The 21,014-nt window shown below is 35.3% G+C and overlaps 1 protein-coding gene across 2 annotated transcripts in view; it reads left to right on the plus strand.

The window, feature by feature from the left end:
* The window catches only part of LOC145690078 (uncharacterized), a 567,853-nt gene that overhangs the window by 204,008 nt on the left and 342,831 nt on the right, over nucleotides 1-21,014 (plus strand). For both annotated transcript variants that reach the window (XM_081764603.1, XM_081764604.1), the window contains exon 2: nucleotides 18,407-18,607. In XM_081764603.1, the coding sequence (XP_081620729.1) occupies nucleotides 18,407-18,607 (201 nt within the window). The remainder of the gene's footprint in view (nucleotides 1-18,406; nucleotides 18,608-21,014) is intronic.

Consider the following 21,014-nt stretch of genomic DNA (forward strand, 5'->3'; position numbering starts at 1 on the left):
TCCTATCGCATGGATGAAATTTCGGCCTAATTCGGACCCTAATTCGCTCTTGAAAATGTTAGGAAATTTTATGATTTGGTAAAATAAAGGTCACGAAAAAGTCACGAAATTTCATTTTGGAATGTTAATAGACACACTGTTTAACATAGGACGTGTTGTGAGTGTGAAGTCCAAATTAATAGTGCGAACGGGAAAAAATGCACCAATTTAGGTTGAAAACCACCTGTTTCTAACAACTGTCCAGTGGCCTCGCATTCGGTCGAAAAAGTGTAAGAACTTTTTCAGGCCAGCCATCCTGAATGAAGTTTTCCTCATTCACACCAGGCAAATGCTGGGATGGTACCTAACATATAAGTCCCAGGCCGTTTCCTTTCTTCCCTTTCCCCGGATAGTGTGCTCACCGAGGGACGTCATCCCTCAAAACGTGACGGGCTAACATAATCACAGATGCCGAAATCCCAGATATCTAAATCCTGAATTCTAATGACTTTTCTTTTTTCTATTTTTTAAATCCACTCATAATAGAGTTTGCTAAGGACTTTCCATATACCCGGTATAATATATGCAGAAAGGGTAGTGCAATTTTGAATAGCATGAGAATTCTAAAAATGATAACAATATCAACAATAACAATAATAATAAATGCAATTGTTGGAAGCAATAAATCAAGAAGAAAATGATCGTAATAAACAAACTTCTATCGTTTCTGAAGATTGTGATGTTTGTCTGAATTGCAGATTACATAAAAGAAAACAATTGAACTGCAACCTTTTTCTTTTCATACTTATTGTTGTTTCTTGTTGTGATAGTAAATGAATATTTTGTGTTCTTTTGTATTAGGTCGTCCATCATCTTTACGTATTCGACACACTTTCACCTTTTTAGCGTTCCTTCTTCCAGTTGTCAGATTTTTTTTTTTTTTTTTAATTTTTCATTTTAAGTATTTTCTTTCTCTTTGTCTTCAGTGCAGCGCGGAAGTTTTTTTTTTGTTTTGTTTTATGAATTGCATAAAGCAACAACCTTTTTCTTTTTATTCTTATGCTCGTGTTTAAAGGAAGAAAAAAATAATAAGAGGCATGAATCCATCATACGGGTGGTAACGAAGAAACAGATGTTGCATAGTGTAAGGGTCAAGATACAGTTATTTTAGCTTCGTTCACAACAGAGAACTTAGTTACCGTATAGCATTTCATTATTTTTCTGTTTATCATGTCTGTCTGTAAACTTTGCATACTCCACGTTCCCTTTTTGGTCTATTTTTTTGCCATCTGATGTGGGGATGAATTTGATGATTAATAATTTTTCATTCTTCATTTTAACGTATCCCAAGAAGGTTCATCCGATCTTCAAGGTTCACAATGCAAAGTTTTCCTAACATGTATTATGAGCACAAAAAGCAATATTTTTGAAAAAATCAAGGACTTACACATATATTGTACGAGTTCAACCTTGGCATCAAACTTGGCATGGTGGTAAATTTTGACCTGGTATATAAGAATCTCACATACTATGTTGTGCAAATAAAAGCAAAGATAGAAATGCCGAAAGAAGCCTGTAGAAGGGAGAAAATACTATTTTGTGGGATGAATAAAGAGTTGAAAAAAAAGGGCTCAAAATGATTCATGTGGAGTATTGTACTATATAGGCCAGAAACGTGGACATTACGTCTAGGGATGGGCACGAGTCGAGCTAAAACTCGACTCGGCTCGAAACTCGAAGCGAATTCAAGTCGAGTCAAAGGTAATTTTCTCGAGTCGAGTTCCGAGCCGAGTCACTGTTTTGAGGTCGAGTTTCGAGTCAAGTCGAGTTTGATAAGTGGCTCGCTCGTTGAGCTCGTTTTAATTCGTTTTGAAATCATTGCCTGATTAGACTGGAAAGCGAAAGCTATGAGAAATGTAAGCTGTAATGTGGAATTCTTTTAGTGTTGCACATGAGGTGAGATACTGCTCGCATCTCACATCGTCTCGATTAACAAGACGACAATGGATTTTTATAACGAGACAGCCTCATATGTCGTGAGCACTAACATAAGTACTGTAGTTCTCACCACCAAGGCTGAGACCTGCACGATCAAAGTTATGAGCAGAAAGTGATGTTAAACTGCTCAGTTCGGTTCAACTGAGCGAACAGCTCGAGCCGGCTTGGTTGAGATGAGGCACCAATTCAGCTCAGGTGAGCCATCGTCTCGAGCCAGCTAGGATGGGGTGAGCCATCAGCTCGGTTTGTTTCGGCTCGTGCCGGTTTGGGTGGGTGAGCTGTTGGCTCGGCACGATAGGGAATGAGCTGTGAGCCGAGCCGCTCGAGCCGTTGGAAACCCTAAACCCGGACCAAGCAGTTTTGAACATGTGTGGCCGGCGCCCTCTAACTTTTAACGATTTTTGGTTCAAGCCCGGATGCTTCCTTCTCCGGAACTCAAATCCAGAACTTCGTGAACGATGTTCTTGCCTCCTAGACTTCACAACTACCGAGGTCAACTAATTTTTAGTATTCAGATACAAACTACCTATCTTTCATGTTTATACACGGTGTTCTTGTTATAATAATAATAATAATAATAATAATAATAATAATAATAATAATAATAATAATAATAATAATAATAATAATAATAATAATAATAATAATGGAGGAACCGAGTTGGAGGAAATTTTTCGAGCCGAGTTCTCGAGTAGAGCTCAAAGATGTCTGTTTCGAGTCGAGTCGAGTTTCAATGAAAACTCGCTCGTGCCCATCCCTAATTACGTCAAAATGAAAAACGATTGAAAGCTTTCGAAATGTGGGTGTGGAGAAGAGTGGAGAGAATTAGTTAGGTCAAGCAGAAAACGAATGAGAGGGTTTTAGAAATGGTCGCGGAGAAAAGAAAAAAATTAGATATTGTTAAGAAAAGTAAGAGAAACTGGTTGGGACTTCGGCTAAGAAGAAACTGAATGATCAGGGACGTGCTAGACGGTATGGTGACAGGAAAGAGATGAGGGCGAAGGAGACTACAATTAATGGACGATATTAAAACAGAAAAATCGTACGTAAATATAAAGAGGTTAGTTGAGGACGTTGGAGCATGGAAGCTTCTCGGTTGTGGAAAGTGACCTGCTAATAATGGAAAAATACATATGATGATGATGGGTTCCCGAAATATGGGTGGTCAAACTTCGAGTCACATTTTCAAAAACAGTCATACACATAACTCATCCAATCGGGATCAAACTTGACACAGTGAGAGACCTTGAGGAGTGCTTAGTACATATATAAAATATTATAGTGTGCAGCTTTGGGTCGCGAGTTACAGACCATCCAAATTGGGATTTGAGTCAAATTTTAGTAGGCAAATGATAAAATATTTTGTGACATATTCTGGTCCGAATTTTAGTCCTATTAACAGTATTGACAGTGATACGTCTAATGTAGTTAGTATATATGACTACATAAAGACTATTTATTTAAAGATTAACAGGATAACAGAATACAAACGTGTTGAAATTCCAACCTGTGCAAGTCCTTTAGCCTAACCGGCATAACCGTGGGACGTAAAACTCAAAGATTTCATTTCATTTTTTCAAACCTGTGCAAGCTCTTATTATTACACAATTAAGAGCTTTTGTGTGCACTGAGAAAAATCCGTTCTCCAGACAGCGGTATATTGTACAAATATACGGAATCCTCGTGCTTACTACAGAAATCAGTATGGGGCATATGTTATCCATATGCTACATACACAGTGCCCTTAGATGTTACATAATGCCGTTGCGGGATGTCTGACATCTAACAATTTTCTGTATATCACATGCACATACCTATGTTACATTCCTCGGCTATATGTTTTATACGTCCATTTGTATGTGAAATCCTGACCGCCTATATTGTTTTATACGGAAAGTACGTATAGATGGAGCACTTATACGGAAAATATTATAAAACGCGTTTTCAGTTATACGTCTGGTGTACGTTAAGTCCAAAAACTACAGGAATTACGCATGTAAACTATATTTTTAAGTACGCTACCTATATTTTTTCTCAGTGTGTTAAATGATAATGAAGTATTGGAAATCTTTTGCATCATTACAGTAGAGCATGACTTTAGGAACAGGTTGAGAGTAAAATCATTGTTTTTTTAAGTTGTTTATTTTAAAATTGAAATCATTGTTTATTATTACTAGTTGTTGCACCCGAACCTTCAACGTGCTGTACACTATAGGTTAAAATCATGCTTAAGAGTCTTCATCCTGGCGAAATTAAAATATCGCTAATTTTACAGTAATTATGTGATATCTTCAAATAGATAAAGGATAATCGAAATGTGGAACAAGAGCGCCCTAGATAATATTATTTTACATGAGAAACCGTTATCACGACTCTCACTTATCTGCTTTCGATTTCGAGCCATTTTGAAAATCGGCATTTATTTTCGCGTTTCTAAACAGCTGAAAACGGAAAGCCACTAGGTGACTTGTGATAACGGTACCTCACGCAAAATAATATTGTCTAGGGCGCTCTTGTTCCATATTTCAATTATCTTTTATCTATTTGAAGATATCACATAATTACTGTAAAATTAGCGGTATTTTAATTTCGCCGGGATGAAGACTCTTAATTTAAAGCTCCAATTGTTGACATTTAACGTTTTCTTAAAGTTTGCCTACTTTCAAATATGTGGTTACACTAACATTAATGGCAAGATCTAAATATGGTTAGAGCTTTGTCCTAATACTGTAAATAAAAAACAAAGCACGTTCATATTCAGTGTCATCAAACAATTAAATTGGAACAACACAGTTTAAGTTGCAATTAAGTCATTACAATTGTTTTAAATAGGCAAATTACCTACACGACATATATTAGTGTCAGACAGGCTACCAATAGTTCAGGTAGCGACAAGTATTAGCGTCAGGCTGGCAAGGAAGAGCGCAGGTAGCGACATCTATTAGCAAGATTGTTTATTATTAGAAATTGTTGAGTTGAGTTGATTTTGAGTTTAACGCCCCGGCTATATGAGACGTGGCCTTACTGATTAACGTGGAATCCGAACCACATGAGGTCCCGCCGGGAATCGAACCCGGGCCGCCCATGCCAAAGGCGCGTACGCTAACCGCTTAGCCACGGAGGAGCTCTTATTAGAAATTAGTATGATAGACTGAGACGTTTAACTTTTACAAATACAATTGATCATTATCTTACAGAGGGCAATATTATTGTAATAATAACCATATGTTTCATATTACCGGTACACTCTCTCTCATATACAGTATGACGTGAAATGACATGTTTTGCAGTGCTGCGGTTTAAATTTACAGAAAAGTATTATTATTATTATTGATGTACTATGTGAATTTTATTCGCATCATTTAACTAAGTGAACACTGAGCTAAAAAAGCCAGCATATGGGTCATCGTGGGAAACACGCCACAATACTTTAAACAAAGTCACGACAGTTAAAAAGATTTACTTGAATGCGTGTTGCACGACATTCTCTCTCATTTCTTGTCCTTACAAGTGACAAGGATGGGAAATACTTTTTTTTTTTTTTTTGTTCTTTTGTATTTAATAATTTGTACATGCATTTGTATATACGTATTTTTGTTTAGGTTTCATGGTCCATATTGTTCTATTCGTGTCTGTATACTGGAACGTTAACCCGAAAAAAAAAAAAGACATTATGGCATTTTACGGTAAAATGTAACATACAACATGGAAATGCAATTTGGTGTGTGGCTTCACGTACACATACACAACACCTTGATATCTTTTAGTATTTAACATATACTGTATATTTGAGACGTGAGAGCTGTGTTCCGGTAGTGTATCTCAAGATTACATTATTAATACTATTCCAAATGTATGAGAAAATACATACTTTTTGTAAAATATTCTTTTCAAATCGATGTAACAGAACCATGGCCGAACCAGAGAGTACACCATTGCGTTGCATATTAAAATCTATATAAGGGCCATGGTGGCTCAGTGTAGAGCGTTCACCTCTGGTGCATGTGGTCCTTGGTTTGATCCCAACTCGCGCCAAGTGGGCTTTGTGATGGACAAACACCATGTGCGTAGATTTTCTGAGGGTTCTCCTGTTTCCTTCCACTCTTCATTCCACCATTTCATTTATTTCTCATCATCACCGTCTCCTTTAGCCTAGCCGGCATAACCGTAAGACGTAAAACTCAAAGATTTAATTTCATTTTTCTAGCCTCATACATACATCGGTCTACTGGTCTGGATGGATTCCGTATGGTTTGCGATCAAGGCCGTTATCGTTCATGAACTTGGTGAAATTCAGTCAAGTTCAATTCTCAAGTCGATAAATGAATTTGCTTTTCTTGCCAACGGTGCCTCGGTGACATGTACACTCGTGTCCAAAATTATTGTCGCATGTCTGTAAATATGTTGTTGTAGGAATATAATTTGATAACGAATTCGCCTGGTATTTCTTATGATTTTAGTATGTGTATAATCGACAAAGACATGTATGTGGCAAATTTATGTCAAAAGAGCAGTAAATAAGAACAATAAAACGAAAATAAAACTTTCTTGTCCATTTAGCAACATTTTGTTTTCCTCATTCTAATTTTCGAATGTATAATTCCTTTCCTATGAAATTTACCACAAATATATATTTCCCGATTATACACATAGTATCAACATTAAAAGTACCCTGCAAAATTATTATCAAATTATATTCTTAAAAGAAGACAGTTATAGATATGCGACAATCATTTTGGACATCAGTGTATCTACCTTTTTATTTAAGCTTGTGATAGGCATCACATCATTCCCATTGCGGGGGCAATTCACCTTCGCACCTTGTAATTTCGAAGCGTGTTTAGTTGTAGGAAGCTAATGCCAACATATACATAGATACCAACTTTCTTACTCACATACTATACTAGACACAATACATTTACTCACAACTTATAAATAATTATGTTATAGTACTTATTATAGTACTGTAGTATATACCTAGATAAATACTGTAGTACTGTAGTTAGTAAGAAGATATGCATAAAAATTGTTCTGTTACATGGTGCATTATGTTCACGTTTGCATTCCCAATCCTTGGAAGAAGTCCTGCGGGCGTTCCTAAACAGGACTAAAACTAACAAACAATCAAAGTTCATACGGCGATAGAATTGTACTAAATTGTTACGAGTTAGGAGGCTCGCCATTATGTGTAATTTTGATAACAAGCTTGCTAGTTTTTGATAGTTATGAAAAATACATATTCACGTTGGTAATGTAATTGCATTATGGGTTTTTTCGTAGGGTTGCTTTCTTCAAACTTATATATAATATCAAGAAAACATTATCATAAACATATTTAACATTATAATACTAAAGTAATTACACTAGAATATGGCCGTAACTAGGGGATTTTGGAGTCAGAATTCCCAGTTCGAAGATTTTCAAGTTTATACTGGTTACGATGACAATCGTTGACTCACTTAAATTCACACTAACCAACATCAGTGGAACTCGCAGACGCTTGAAATCAATCACGTTCTCCAGCTCTAAACTTGAGAGTTTGAACACAATTCAGATGCGGATTTAGCACGGGGCCGGGGGACCTAGGCTCTCCAGTTTTTGAGTGACAATTTATGTTATTGTTTATATATTTCTGAAAGTTTATTGTAAAGTCATGATATACCTATCATTGTCTATCTTCTGACTGCCCCATCCCCCAGCTTTTACTAGGGATGGCCACAAAGATCCGGTTCAGGCGGAACCGGTTCCGCGAGGAACCGGTCCTTGGAGATCCAGTTTTCAGAACCGGTTCCAGAACTGGATCCGAAGAACCGGAATCAGAACTGGATCCGAAGAACCGGTTCCAGACCTGGATCCGATAAACCGGTTCTAGACTTGGATCCGAAAAACCGGTTCCGGAACCGGATCTTCTAGAACCGGATCCGTTCAGACCCGAAATCCGGTTCCACCAGGAACCGGTTCTGGGCATCCCTAGTTTTTACCTCCTAGATCCGCCACTAACACCATTGCTTGCTACACCAGCATTTTCTGATATGTACAGTAATACAGAGCATGTTACACCTTACTCTTTCATCTCCCGTCCTAGAGAAAGAAAACTGTATATGTGTTAATGAAAGCGGGTAGAGAAAATTGAAATGCTTCTGTTATCTTTAACACAAAGAAAGGAAGTACATTTCTTTCTGTTTAGTCTTTTGAGAGTCACTGTGCCAGCAGGTCAAATCGCCACCAAAAAGGATTTTTAAAAAAGAAGAGAGCAAGTCAGTAAAAGAATGGTAGTAAACACGAGTTGTTCTTTCATGCTTTGTGGTCTGGGAAAACGTTAACGAAAGATAAAGAGGAAAAGCTTAGGTGCTAACAAAACCTGTGTGCAAGCCTCGTTTCTCTGTTGCTTTTTGTTTTGAGTATGCTAAATGAAGACTTTGTTTGAGCGTTTGTTCTAAAAACAGATATAAGTAATGCTTGCAACAACGGAGAGAGAATCTGCAACTCAGGAGATTTACTTTTACATATTGTTGTTAGTTGAGTGGTTTGTGTTCTGTTCGTTTTACTTATTTTTTCTCATTTCTTTCTCGTTTCGACAGCTTCTCTCTCTCTCTTTTGTTTTATTATCTAGGATTGCTTTTTTGCTGTAACTTGAAAGAATGTTGTCATTTTCTTTGTTTTCTTTCCATTCGATTCTTTCAATTTCTGTTCTACATCTAACACTATAGATCAGGGTTGCCAAGTTTTCGTAAGAAAAAATCGGGATGGGACAATCGATGTTGGAGCCTCCTTCCCCTCCAGAAACGACTATAATACACGTACGGCGAGTCGTTGAAATCAATGCAAATAATTAGCTGAGTAACACGAACCTGAATAAATTCGGCACCTTATTTATTTTATTTTTATTTTCCTACCTATTCTCATCACTAGGTATAAGCAGTATGTGCAACAAATTCAAACCGAACAATTGCATTTACTTAATATAAATAAAGTTTAGAGGGAGAATTATATACAACTGATTCCATACATAAAACTGTGCGTGTAAAATAATGTTATTTCTTTGTTTAAAAAAAACAGTAAAATATTAATTAACTTTGAAAGTCGATAAATCGGGACAATATGCGTCCCGGCGAGTGTTCAGTCGGGACGCGAAACAAATAAATCAAAAATCGGTACAGTCCCGACAGAATCGGGACGCTTGGCAACCCTGCTATACATTTTAAACGAAACAACACTACTGCCTCAAAGTCTGTCCAATAGGAAGAAAGTGCAAAGAAACAATGGATACATTCAAAACTATTATTATTATTATTATTATATCCTCCTTAAGACTTTTTTGCTGAGCAGCCACGCATTCAATTTTTTTTTTTGGTTTGGAGGGGGTCCAATGTCTATTTAGTATTGAACGGGTATTATTCTTCACCCCTGCACCTGAAAAACAAATTTTCATTTTACACCAATCATTTTCCTGTTAAACAAGTAGGCCTATAGTGTTATTGACTCCACTGTAAGGGTCCACTGACTCTGCGAAGGTTCAAGGCTAAAGCGATATTCGAGGATAAAGTTAGGAGACGCGCACCCAGAGATTCTTGTTGAATGGGGGGGGGGGGGATCCAATATTACAAGACACTATACGTCTGTGTAGAATTAAATTGGTGTTATTCTCCATCCGAAAAGAAGAGTAAGTACTTGTTAATTACTGTCACCTATATTCTCAGAAAAAAACAATAGAACTAGGTTGCTTTTATAAGAAAAAGAAGGGTAAAAATGAAGTGAAAGATAAAATCTTTAAGGTATATCAATCATTTCTCGGCTAAACATTAAGAAAGTATACAAATGTATAACGAATTATGAAAGTATACAAATGTATACTGAATTATGAAAGTACACAAATGTATACTGAATTATGAAAGTATGCAAATGTATACCGAATTGTGAAAGTATACAAATGTATACCGAATTATGAAAGTATACAAATGTATACTGAATTATGAAAGTATACAAATGTATACCGAATTATGAAAGTATACAAATGTATACTGAATTATGAAATTATGCAAGTGTATACCGAAATATGAAACTATACAAATGTATACCGAATTATGAAAGTATGCAAATGTATACCGAATTATGAAAGTATACAAATGTATACTGAATTATGGAAGTATACAAATGTATACCGAATTATGAAAGTATACAAATGTATACTGAATTATGAAATTATGCAAATGTATACTGAATTATGAAATTATGCAAATGTATACCGAAGTATGAAATTATACAAATGCATACTGAATTATGAAAGTATACAAATGTATACCGAATTATGAAAGTATACAAATGTATACTGAATTATGAAATTATACAAACGTATACCGAATTATGAAAGCATACAAATGTATACCGAATTATGAAAGTATTCAAATGTATACCGAATTATGAAAGTATACAAATGTATACTGAATTATCAAGTTGTTTGGGAGTTCCGGACCCGGTGAATCCCCCGCGTGGGTTATCTGAGTTAGAGCCTAATGGAAACTCGTGATACTGTTCAGTAAAGAAAAACTCCACATCACACGTCGCGAAAGCAAGACAAACGCTTGTTTTTGATCACGAAATTGCGGCAGAAAACGTAGTCTTGGATTCAGAAATATTTAGTAATTGTGTTATTAGGTGAAAATAAATGATTTGCATGTTTAAGAAGTACATTACATACCATTGTTTTTAACTTTTACTGTTAATAAAATGTTTTATATAATACAAGTAAAATCTAGATAAAATAAATGGTTAATTACTTTGTAAGATATTATGTAAATAAGGACGTATTAATGAAGTAACTGCTATAAGTGATATTAAAAGGAGACAAATGTAAAAAGACGCCTGATATAATAAAAGCAATCATGACGTTAATAAATGAGAAACTGAGATGATAATAAATACGTTCCTTTTCGCATAAATTTGCATATTGTTTATACCATGTAGAATTTTATTCGTAATTTACTATTGTGTTTATTGTTGAGGATTAAGATACTTATATAAGTTGCATCAGTTAAAAAAAAAATAGAAAAGAAAGAAAATGATTTTATGAGTCCTCATTCCCACAATATTAAACCATCCAAAGGTAAAAAAAGAAGAGAAAAAGAAAATACCTTGATAATACTAGTATGATGTCACTCGGTGCTTATTTTCTCTATAAATGACATTGATTAATATTTGCTTAAGAGTCTCTTCACCCGATTCTTCTTAATTCTGCTTAATATTTCAAAAAGAACGGGCTATATTGCGTATTTCGAAAATAGGCCTTCAGTTCTTCTCGTTAAAAATGTATTATTATTATTGCTATAGGCACTATCTCGGTTTAAACTGGTTTCAACTTAGAAATCTGACGGCCTTCTCTGACAAATGCAGATTATTTGAAGAGTTCTGCTTCTCGAAAGAACTTCTGACCGTATGACAGGTGTCTAGTAGCAAGGGCGCCGATTTCTCTAACTTTGGGAGGGGGGGGGGCATTCATATGTGTGTTTGGTTGCATACAAAGGTCTAAGAAGGCATATATGAGAATTTTAAGACAAATTAAATTCAATATGCCAAATATTGTATATTAAAAGAGAGAAAGACTATTATACATGTAAAGAAGGAAAACGTACAAATAATAAAAAGAAATAAAATATTAGTAGTATAAGTGTTTTAAAAAAAAAAGAAAAATGTGAAAAATGAAAAATAATCTCCAATATAGTCAAAATCGCTACTTACTTTGAGAGTGTATATCAAATTTAAGCAAAAGAGTAGAGCAAGAGATCTAATTTTTAGTTGCTGATGTATGATGCAATTTGAAATAAAGATGTTTCAAAAATCTAAATTGGACTCGTTCTATGTTATTTGCTTGTAATTTATAAATAGGATCCAAAAGAACAAAACAGTGTTTCAACTTTTTTTTTTTCGTTTGTAACGCATTTTCGTATTGTTTATGGTTTATCAGTCAATGGAACTTAGATGTAAATTTTACATGCTCATAAAAATCATATTTTGAAGGTTAGTTCGAATGCTATCCAACAATTGTTGTAATACAGTCATTGATAAAAACGAGTTCTTTCTCGTGACATCACAGTAAACAACTATATTAACCAGGTGTTTATCACGTATCTTTTGTAAACTGTTGTGAACAACCTATTGTTTCAGGTGTTTCAAAACTAATAAGCAGTTGTTACGATCAACGGACAAATAATGTTAAAAATACGTATATAATGATTATCATCTCTTATAATACATTCCATAAACCCGCAAAAATATACTGATACATTTTAATTTTTAATTTGCTTTGAGCTTTCGCTTTACATTTTGAAGATTATTTATTACAGCAACAAAAATAATTTATGTTTAAATATTTTAAAATTGCATTTATCTAACAATGTTATCTACATGTACAATGCACTTCTTAGAAATATTTCTTTTTATAAAATCTACTTCTTTTTTAAGTAGGAAATGTTGTTGGGAGTGAATAATGGCAGAAAATTTTAAACTACAATAATAAATTACCGGGTCTTATTTGCACACAATGTACAATGTGTATATATACTGTATATATGAAAGTATATGCATTATACAAATATTTGTTTAATTTACTTGTTCGGGACAAAAGGGAGGTAGTGGTGTGCCTTCAACCGTGCAATATATATCTTTAACTCGAAAGCACGCAAGCCTATTCACTCTAGTATACAAATATGAGCATGGTTATACAAATATTTTAATTATTTAAATGAGGCACATTTCTTTTCAACGGAAAAGAAAGAATGTATTATTCTTGTTTTGACAGCTTACTTGTTGGCAGTGACACAGATTGTAAATATGGAATAATCTATTTATGCTTTTAATGTTTTTATTATTTTTTTTTACATTAATTTTTATTGGGGTCGTGCCTATTTCAAGAAATTAGCCGATTAAACTTAAAAGGAAACTTCATTTAGAATGATTAGGACTGGAAATTCAATTCAACTCGAAACTTTCAAGCTGCAAAATCAATCGCTAGTAATTCTCTTAATATTATCGTATCACCTTTCCCAAAGTTTCAGTAATAATAATAATAATAATAATAATAATAATAATAATAATAATAATAATAATAATAATAATAATAATAATAATAATAATAATAATAAGTTAATATATAACGAGCATAGGTTCCGAGAACTTAAAGTCAAAAGGATTGGCCACAAACATATACGGCCTTATGCAGAGTCGTTTTGACGAATGATTAGTGTCATACTAAAGTCCTGACTACTGCAGGAAACATATGTTAGTCGAACTCTTTAACATGGCACTAATCACGCGTCAGAACAACTCTGCATAAGGCCCATAAAGTTGAAAAAAATGAAATGAAATCTTTGAGTTTTACGTGCCGCGGTTATGCCGGTTAGGCCAAAGGAGACGGTGATTATGAGTAATGAGTGAAATGGTGGAATGAAGAAAGTGGAGGAAACGGGAGAACCCCGAGAAAACCCACGCACGCGGTGTTTGTCCACCACAAAGTTCACTTGGCGGGGCGTGGGATCGAACCCGGGACCCCAAGCACCAGAGGTGAACGCTCTACTACTGAGCCACCGCGGCCCTGCCCATAAAGTTGTCTGGCATTGTAATATATAGATCATTGCATAATAAAGTATCCATTGTAATGTACGTATAATGTTATAGTTATTAATATTCTAATTATAAATGTCAGTCTGTGCGTGATACTGATTAATAGTTAACAGTTGCGCTAATAGATGCCGCTGCCTCCATCTTGCCATTAGATGATGCTAGTATGTAGGCACTTTGCAAATTTAAAACTATTCCGGTTCTAACGATACAACGGGCGAAAGGCTTCGGCGCAACAACTAGTGAATGTAAATCGAAAGCTATAACTTCCGGCTTGTACTTTGATAATACTCTGATGTTTCCATTGCATCAAGATTCTGAGAAATATAAAAGAGAAAATGGAGATACACGTGGCTACATAAACAGCAGGTAGTTGCATATTCACTGAAGGTTAAACGTGATGCAGACAATATGCTGATACAGCATCTTAATTACTGATTACGTTGCGAATTTCATTTTCATTCTAGTACTGTATATACATGCAAATCAAACGAATGAATGTTAAAATACGTAAATGATTATTATATTTGTGGAATTGAAAAATACTTCATGAAACCTCCCTTAACGGATACCTCTCAATAGGGGACACTCATAATCTTTTTTTTTTTTTTTTTTTTTTTTTTGTCCCGGTCTAATTATATTCAGTGATGCCAACCCATGGAAAAATCCCATTTTGTGGGATTTTTTTGATATTAATTTCTCGAATAGGGATGAAAGGAATTTTCGTAGTAATTGGCAGGATATATATGGAATTTTTCATATGTTTACTTCAACAGTGTCAACAAAAATTCTTAGTGAGCAGAAAGTAAGATATTAAGTTTACAATAGGCGTGAAATCAGTACTAACTGTCAAATATGTTACTATAAAATTGAGAATCTCAAAAAAACAAGTCTCAAGGAATGTGAATGTTACGCGACGAAACAGTGAACTTACTCTTTTGATGGACCAAAACAAATGACTCATGATTTTTTTCTTTTATGATTCAGTTAACCAGGAAATTCGGTTAATCGGGATTCGGTTAAACGAGACTGTAGTGTATTTTTTTCTCAGAAGAAAAAACGAACTAAGCTAATCGAAGCGTTTGCCGCATTTGCACATGCTATTTGTGCTTGAAGATCAAACTAGACATAATTAATTATTCCATAGAAAAATCTCATTTCTGTGATTATTCACGAACCTGTTTAGATTTCCATCTGTATTACAAACAACTGTGAAATACTTGTTCAAAGAAATGTTTAACAGATGGCACTACTAGTCATGTGGTGAATGGAACAAAAACAGCAGATGGCGTTGAGTTGTCACTTGCATGTAGTGCCATCTGTTGCAGAGAAGAGGAAGTAATCAGGTTTTGCTGCAACTGATCTTTTTCTGTCCATGCTCCGTTTATCCAGATTTTTAGCAAAGGAAATTTTGATATGAAAAATTTTAGGTTTCAAAATTTTATGTGAAATTCTGATATTAAAAAAAATGAAAAAAAGTATATCTTTAAAGTATTATGAAAAGAGGACAGAGGAAAGGGGCTAAACATGACTTGATTTGATGATAAGTGCTTATTCAAGCATTGAGTAAGCGGAGGGAATAGAAGAATGCTGCTTCTGTCATAAATGATCTTTTTATGCTATATTGGGACATCTTGAGAGAAATCACATCGGCAAAAATTAAACGTTATCTCAGCAAACTAAGGAAATATAACTCACCTAATTTTTGTGTTCAAGTATTGTTCTTTCTGTAATTAGAAGCGGTATATTTTTTTTCTTTCGAATATGACTTGCCGTAAGAGCCACCATTGAAACTAAGACAGATCGTAGCCAAGGATGTTATAAAATAGAGGATCTGCCCATACAACAAAATCGTGAAGCCATACGTCACAGCTTCGCCAAACCCACTCTGCTGACTCCGCGCTACTAGGATCGTAATGTTTCGAGCCAACAAATCATGGCGGAAACGAGAGTAGCCAATCAGACGTGCCAGTTTAGAACGATGCTCTGTTGTTGTATTTTGGCTTCATTTAGTTAATATGATGAAGATACGTATGGACATATCCTCTATTTTATAACATCCTTGATCGTAGCTTAGTTCTTCTATTGCCAGCCGCGATAATAAGAATACCGGGAGATTACTTTAAAAAAGAAGGGCATGAATCCTCAGGTTATGAATGCAAATATTATAGCATAATTTTTTTTTTAAAAAATACGATGAAAGTTTCATGTTTCAGCTATACAGTGATTGTCATGTTGAGAGGAAACTCAGTCTGTAATAATAATAATAATAATAATAATAATAATAATAATAATAATAATAATAATAATAATAATAATAATAATAATAATAATAATAATAATAATAATAATAATAATTTAATAACATATGGAAGCAACTTAACTCAGATTATTCAAAGTAGGAACCTCTTTAACTCAAACTACTTTGCACCATCCAGTATTTGATGGAATGCCTTCTGGAAGTCCTCGACTGAAATGATATTGAAAGTCTTCAACACTTGTTTGTGGATGATGAAACATCATCAAGAAAAAGCAACCGTTCAGTGGTGCTTTTGGGAAAAATAAAGTAATAGAGGAAGACAAGCTTGGTGAGTATGCGGACTATGGGGACAGTTCGCACACCACTCCCGTTTCTTTAAATCTTTTGTTATTATTTGGCGAACAGTTTCCTGATTCACCTCTACAAGAACACTCAGACTTTGCATTTTGATCATTCAAAATGTCCCGAATTTTGGTCAATCATTTCACATCTGCTTGCACCCTGCCAGCCTAGAACCTCATATTACACACACGGTCACAAACAGCGAGAATGGGAATTGTCCCCAATAAACCTTTATCAACATATCAAATATTTTCGTGGGAGTTTTCTCCAAGAGTCGATATTGATATCCTCTCATTACACCATTATTTGAAATGGTGGCGACTTATCTATCACAACACCTATATTTAGCCGCGCCACACTGGCGACCGGCTAAACTAGAGATTTCTGTATGGCCCCAAGGTCACACGCCACATTCACTACTTTGAAAAAAAAAAAAAAAAATCAGTCTCGTTTCCTGATTGTCACATTGTGTAAAGGCTTTCAGAAAATACTGGGACAAGATTTTCAGTGGCACCGGAGCCGGTAGGCAAGGTATAAGCAATTGCGTCTATTCGTTATTTGTAGAGGTATGCGCAAGTCTTTTTATTTATTTATTTATTTATTTATTTATTTTCTATCTAGAAGGCAAAATCAGTTTTCGTGTATATTCTCAAAACAAGAGTCCATTTGTTGGTGTCTGGTTTCATGTTCATCATGAATCTGACGAAATCATTTTATATGGATATTCTTCAAATTGGAACTAGCTTTTAGAATCTCAGTAATTGTGTCAAATCTTGTAGAGGGAGACAAATCGATGCGTGTGAAGATAGTGCAGTCATTTTTTTAAAAAATGAATTAGTGCCTATGTGAATCTCACTAAGTTAATTTTTAAAAATAATTGCAGTGGTATAGTAAAACATTGTTGTTTTTTTTCTATAACAATCTATGTGTTTTTAAACTTTGACTTATTAAGGCTCATATAGAAAATGAAAGCAATCCAGGGTAATGTAAATTAATTATTACTGTTAAATGAGCCGAGACATTATCGTGCATGCAGGCAGTGGCGTAACTAAAGGCTTGGGGGCCCTCCCGCAGACAGCATGGAGCGGGGCCCCTTCTCTACGTCCCACTTCACGATTTGTGTCCTCGTGATGACTTGAGGCTCCCCCGCAATGCGGGGTCTGCGGGACACTTTTTTACGCCCCTGCATGCAGGAGAAGAAAAAAGTCACAGAAAAAGTACATGGAAGACAAATCCGATAACTATGCTCTATGGAAGATCATGTTGCGATTTCCTGACAAAGAACCATAGACATTGCCGTTTAGTGAGAAAAGTCGCGACTGGCAAGCGAATGGACAAACATATTAAATAGATACAGTTATACCACTTACAACGTCTTCGTGAATGACAAAATATGTTTACAACAAATGTTAATTGTGATATGTTGTTCATCCGTGAATCCCACCTGAAATGTACAAAATAACTCAGTGAAAAATCGAAGCTTGATTACAACTAAACTCATACGAATGTCGTTTGGCAACCTAATTGTAAAAGACAAGCATGTCCTTGCTTAACAGATTTGTAATGCTGGTTGTAGAAAGACAAGGGTCACAATGAAGATTCCTCATAAATGTTACGCTAACTGTTACTAGTAAACAATCACGCTAATAGATGCCACTGTGTGCGCTATTACTTGTCTGCCTGATGCTGATAGATGTCGTTACGTGCAGGATTGTTGTGTATAACTTCTTCTTGTTCACCTCAGCCATAGGTTGGTGGGCAACATGGAAATTTTAAAATGTTTCTCTCCTTTGGGAGAGCTGTTTTATACTTTGATAAGGCCTCTTCTTCGTAGCTGCATATAGATATTCTATCCTTGGTCTTCCTCTTCCTGGTTTTCCTTCTGCCTTTCCCTCTATCAACACGCTGATCCAATCGGAGTGCCGAATAAGTCCTTTAATAAATACCTAGTAAATATGGTGTGAAGTTTGTGTGGTAAATGAGCAAATAAATAAAAAAAAAAAAACAATTAATAGCTTTTAATTAAGCACAGCTTTAACGTGTAGTGTAGAGCGGGCCGAAGGCTTGGGTGTGAAAACTAATATTCTTAAAGCGTATTGGGCCAGACTGTTTATAAAAATCAAAAATGATTTTATTTTTTTAAAATTGTACTTAAATGTTACACAACATGATATGACAATTAAAATCTTATTTATTTCTCCATTTTCCTTCTAGATGGGAGCCAAATGTTAATGGAATTGTATACGAGAGATGGAGGTGGAAGCTCGTCTGGACCGACACACTTTCTCTTCCTGGAGACCATTGTTGAAGAGACTTCGGATGACTTACGGAGTGACTCTGACCAATCGGAACCAGTAGGATGGCCAGATAGCGACTCTGATACCACGAGTGTCATTCATATACCGCATAGCCCAGGTAAAATGTTCAAACTATAATAAGCTATCTATTATTCTTTGCATAAAACCTGATAGAGACCCAAAACAAACTTTTTAACAGGCAAGAAATATACACGTAATAAACTCTAACAAAAACTTGAAATCATAATGCAGAGTCTATAGTGACCACGATGACTCGTGAAGCCTAAGCTCTACACAAATCATAGAACTGCTTTACCTCACGTGTGATGCGTCGGAAGAATTCGGTATGATTCGTGGAACTGCCTTCCGAACGTACATTGGAGAAAACGTGCAACAGCAGAAGCGCACTAACAATGTTGCCAAATTTTTCAACTTAATGCATTCTTCTACGCAGTTTCTCGTGTAATTTTTCCCTCTGAAACTGCTAACAAACCTGATAATCAGCAACGATTGCAGCGCCACTCTTTCTCGGCCAGTCGGAATCTGATTGGCTGTTACTTGTGAGACCTCTACAACTAACATTTCGCCGATAGGAAGAAACGCGTCTGTATATTTCTTGTTTGTGATTTTTTTTTCTGTCTCATCATTACTATTGCCCACAGACAAGAGAAAAGGTTTTCTCGCTTCGTCTCGGAAATTTTGTAGGTACCATCATGATCCTACAAAAAATCTTTATTATATTGTCTCCAAAGTTTTTTCTCGTCTCGTCTCGAAATTTCAAGTCTCGTTTTATAAAGTTATGTACAAAATTTGTCCTTTTTTTGTTAATATCATGTAAAAATTATGAACATCTTTTCTCGTCACAAGAGGTCCACGAAGAGTGTGATATAACAACCATGTATATTATTGGAGTATGTTGTGTACTGATTTGCGTTCCTTAAAAATTGATAAATGCTCTTCAGTTTGTTCGTACAACTACATTTTATCAATTTATAGTTTTTGTGTTATAAATAATGTAACACTAAAACAAGGTATGAGATCTAAGACTTAAATAAACTAGGATTGTCTAATGTCTCATCTCGAAAATGAGATAAGAGTGGTCAAGTTTCACGTCACGTCTCGAATTTAAAATGTATTTCTCTTTTCGTGGTAGAGGTGTAAGAAAGCCAGTAGTTTTGGAACTTTTTTTTTTCATACAAAGTCAGATTTTTTTAAAAGAAGTTTTCGCCTTTTGAACACAAGTATGTACACCTTTTATTTCCCTGTAGCAAATTCTACAATTAAGAGGCCTCATCACCGCGAAATTAAAATACCGCTAATTTTACAGTAATTATGTGATATCTTCAAAGAGATAAAAGATAATCGAAAAGTGGAACAAGATCTCCCTAGACAATATTATTTTGCGTGAGATACCGTTATTACGACTCATTTATCTGCTTTCGATTTCCAGCCATTTAGAAAATCGGCATTTATTTTCGCGTTTCTAAATAACTGCAAACGGAAAGCTAGTAGATGACTCGTGATAACGGTACCTCATGCAAAATAACATCGTCTAGGGAGGTCTTGATTTACTTTTCGATTATCTTTTATCTATTTGAAGATATCACATAATTATTGTAAAATTAGCGGTATTTTAATTTTGCAGTGATAGGGACTCTTAAGAAAGTGCGTTTCCAGCATCCAGTAGACCTACTTGTGAGTCCTATATTCATTCGCGGGCTGGCTACATCAATTGGTTTTCTAATTGACTTGCATTCGTTACCTTCAAGTGTAGGTTATGCAACCCACTTATCCTTATCCCGAGTGTCGCTCTGGTTGCCTACACATTTGATCGAGTACCTCTGGAAGATATACCTCTTGATATAAAATGGGCTTTAGTTGTTGCCTAAATATAATCAGGCGGCTGAAAGTGCATAGGAGTTATAACGCAAGGTACCACTAATGAAGATTTTTTTTTTTAATTCGACGGTCAATTTGGGAGTCTCTGTGGGCCCATAACCAGCCCGAAAATGTAGGAGGGCGGTAGAAGTTAGGGGGGCCGATCCAACCATATTATAGTTTATTTACAAGCCTACTGTGAAAATTTTAGGGAGAAGCACGTGTCTCCCCTCCCCGTGGATACGGACCTGGGTCTGTCTCCAGTCTCCAGCTAGTCAAAGGTTAGTAATATTATATAGTTACAATGAAGTTTTCGTTTACTCATAAATTTTAAATGATAATTTTGTTCCACGAAATCTAACACACGTTTAGTTAGAGCGTTAATCTAATAGATCTATAAACAATTCGTCCGAACTAGAAAAACCTTGCGCCCACCGACTTGCACATTTTCTTACTTCTTCCGAATGAAACCGAGCAGACATGAACATAGCAACGAAGCAGAGGAAGCGATGCGTTTGGCCTGCTCCTAGCAGTGGATTTGGCTAATGAGATTTAGCGCATCATACAGTTCAGTTTATTTATGTACGAGGGACGTCCAAGTTATAACCGGAATTTCTTTTTTTTTTTTTTTTCCTGTTAAATAGAGA

Source organism: Thermobia domestica, chromosome 7, assembly GCF_964235325.1.
Source record: "Thermobia domestica chromosome 7, izTheDome1.hap1.1, whole genome shotgun sequence".
NCBI lineage: Eukaryota > Metazoa > Arthropoda > Insecta > Zygentoma > Lepismatidae > Thermobia > Thermobia domestica.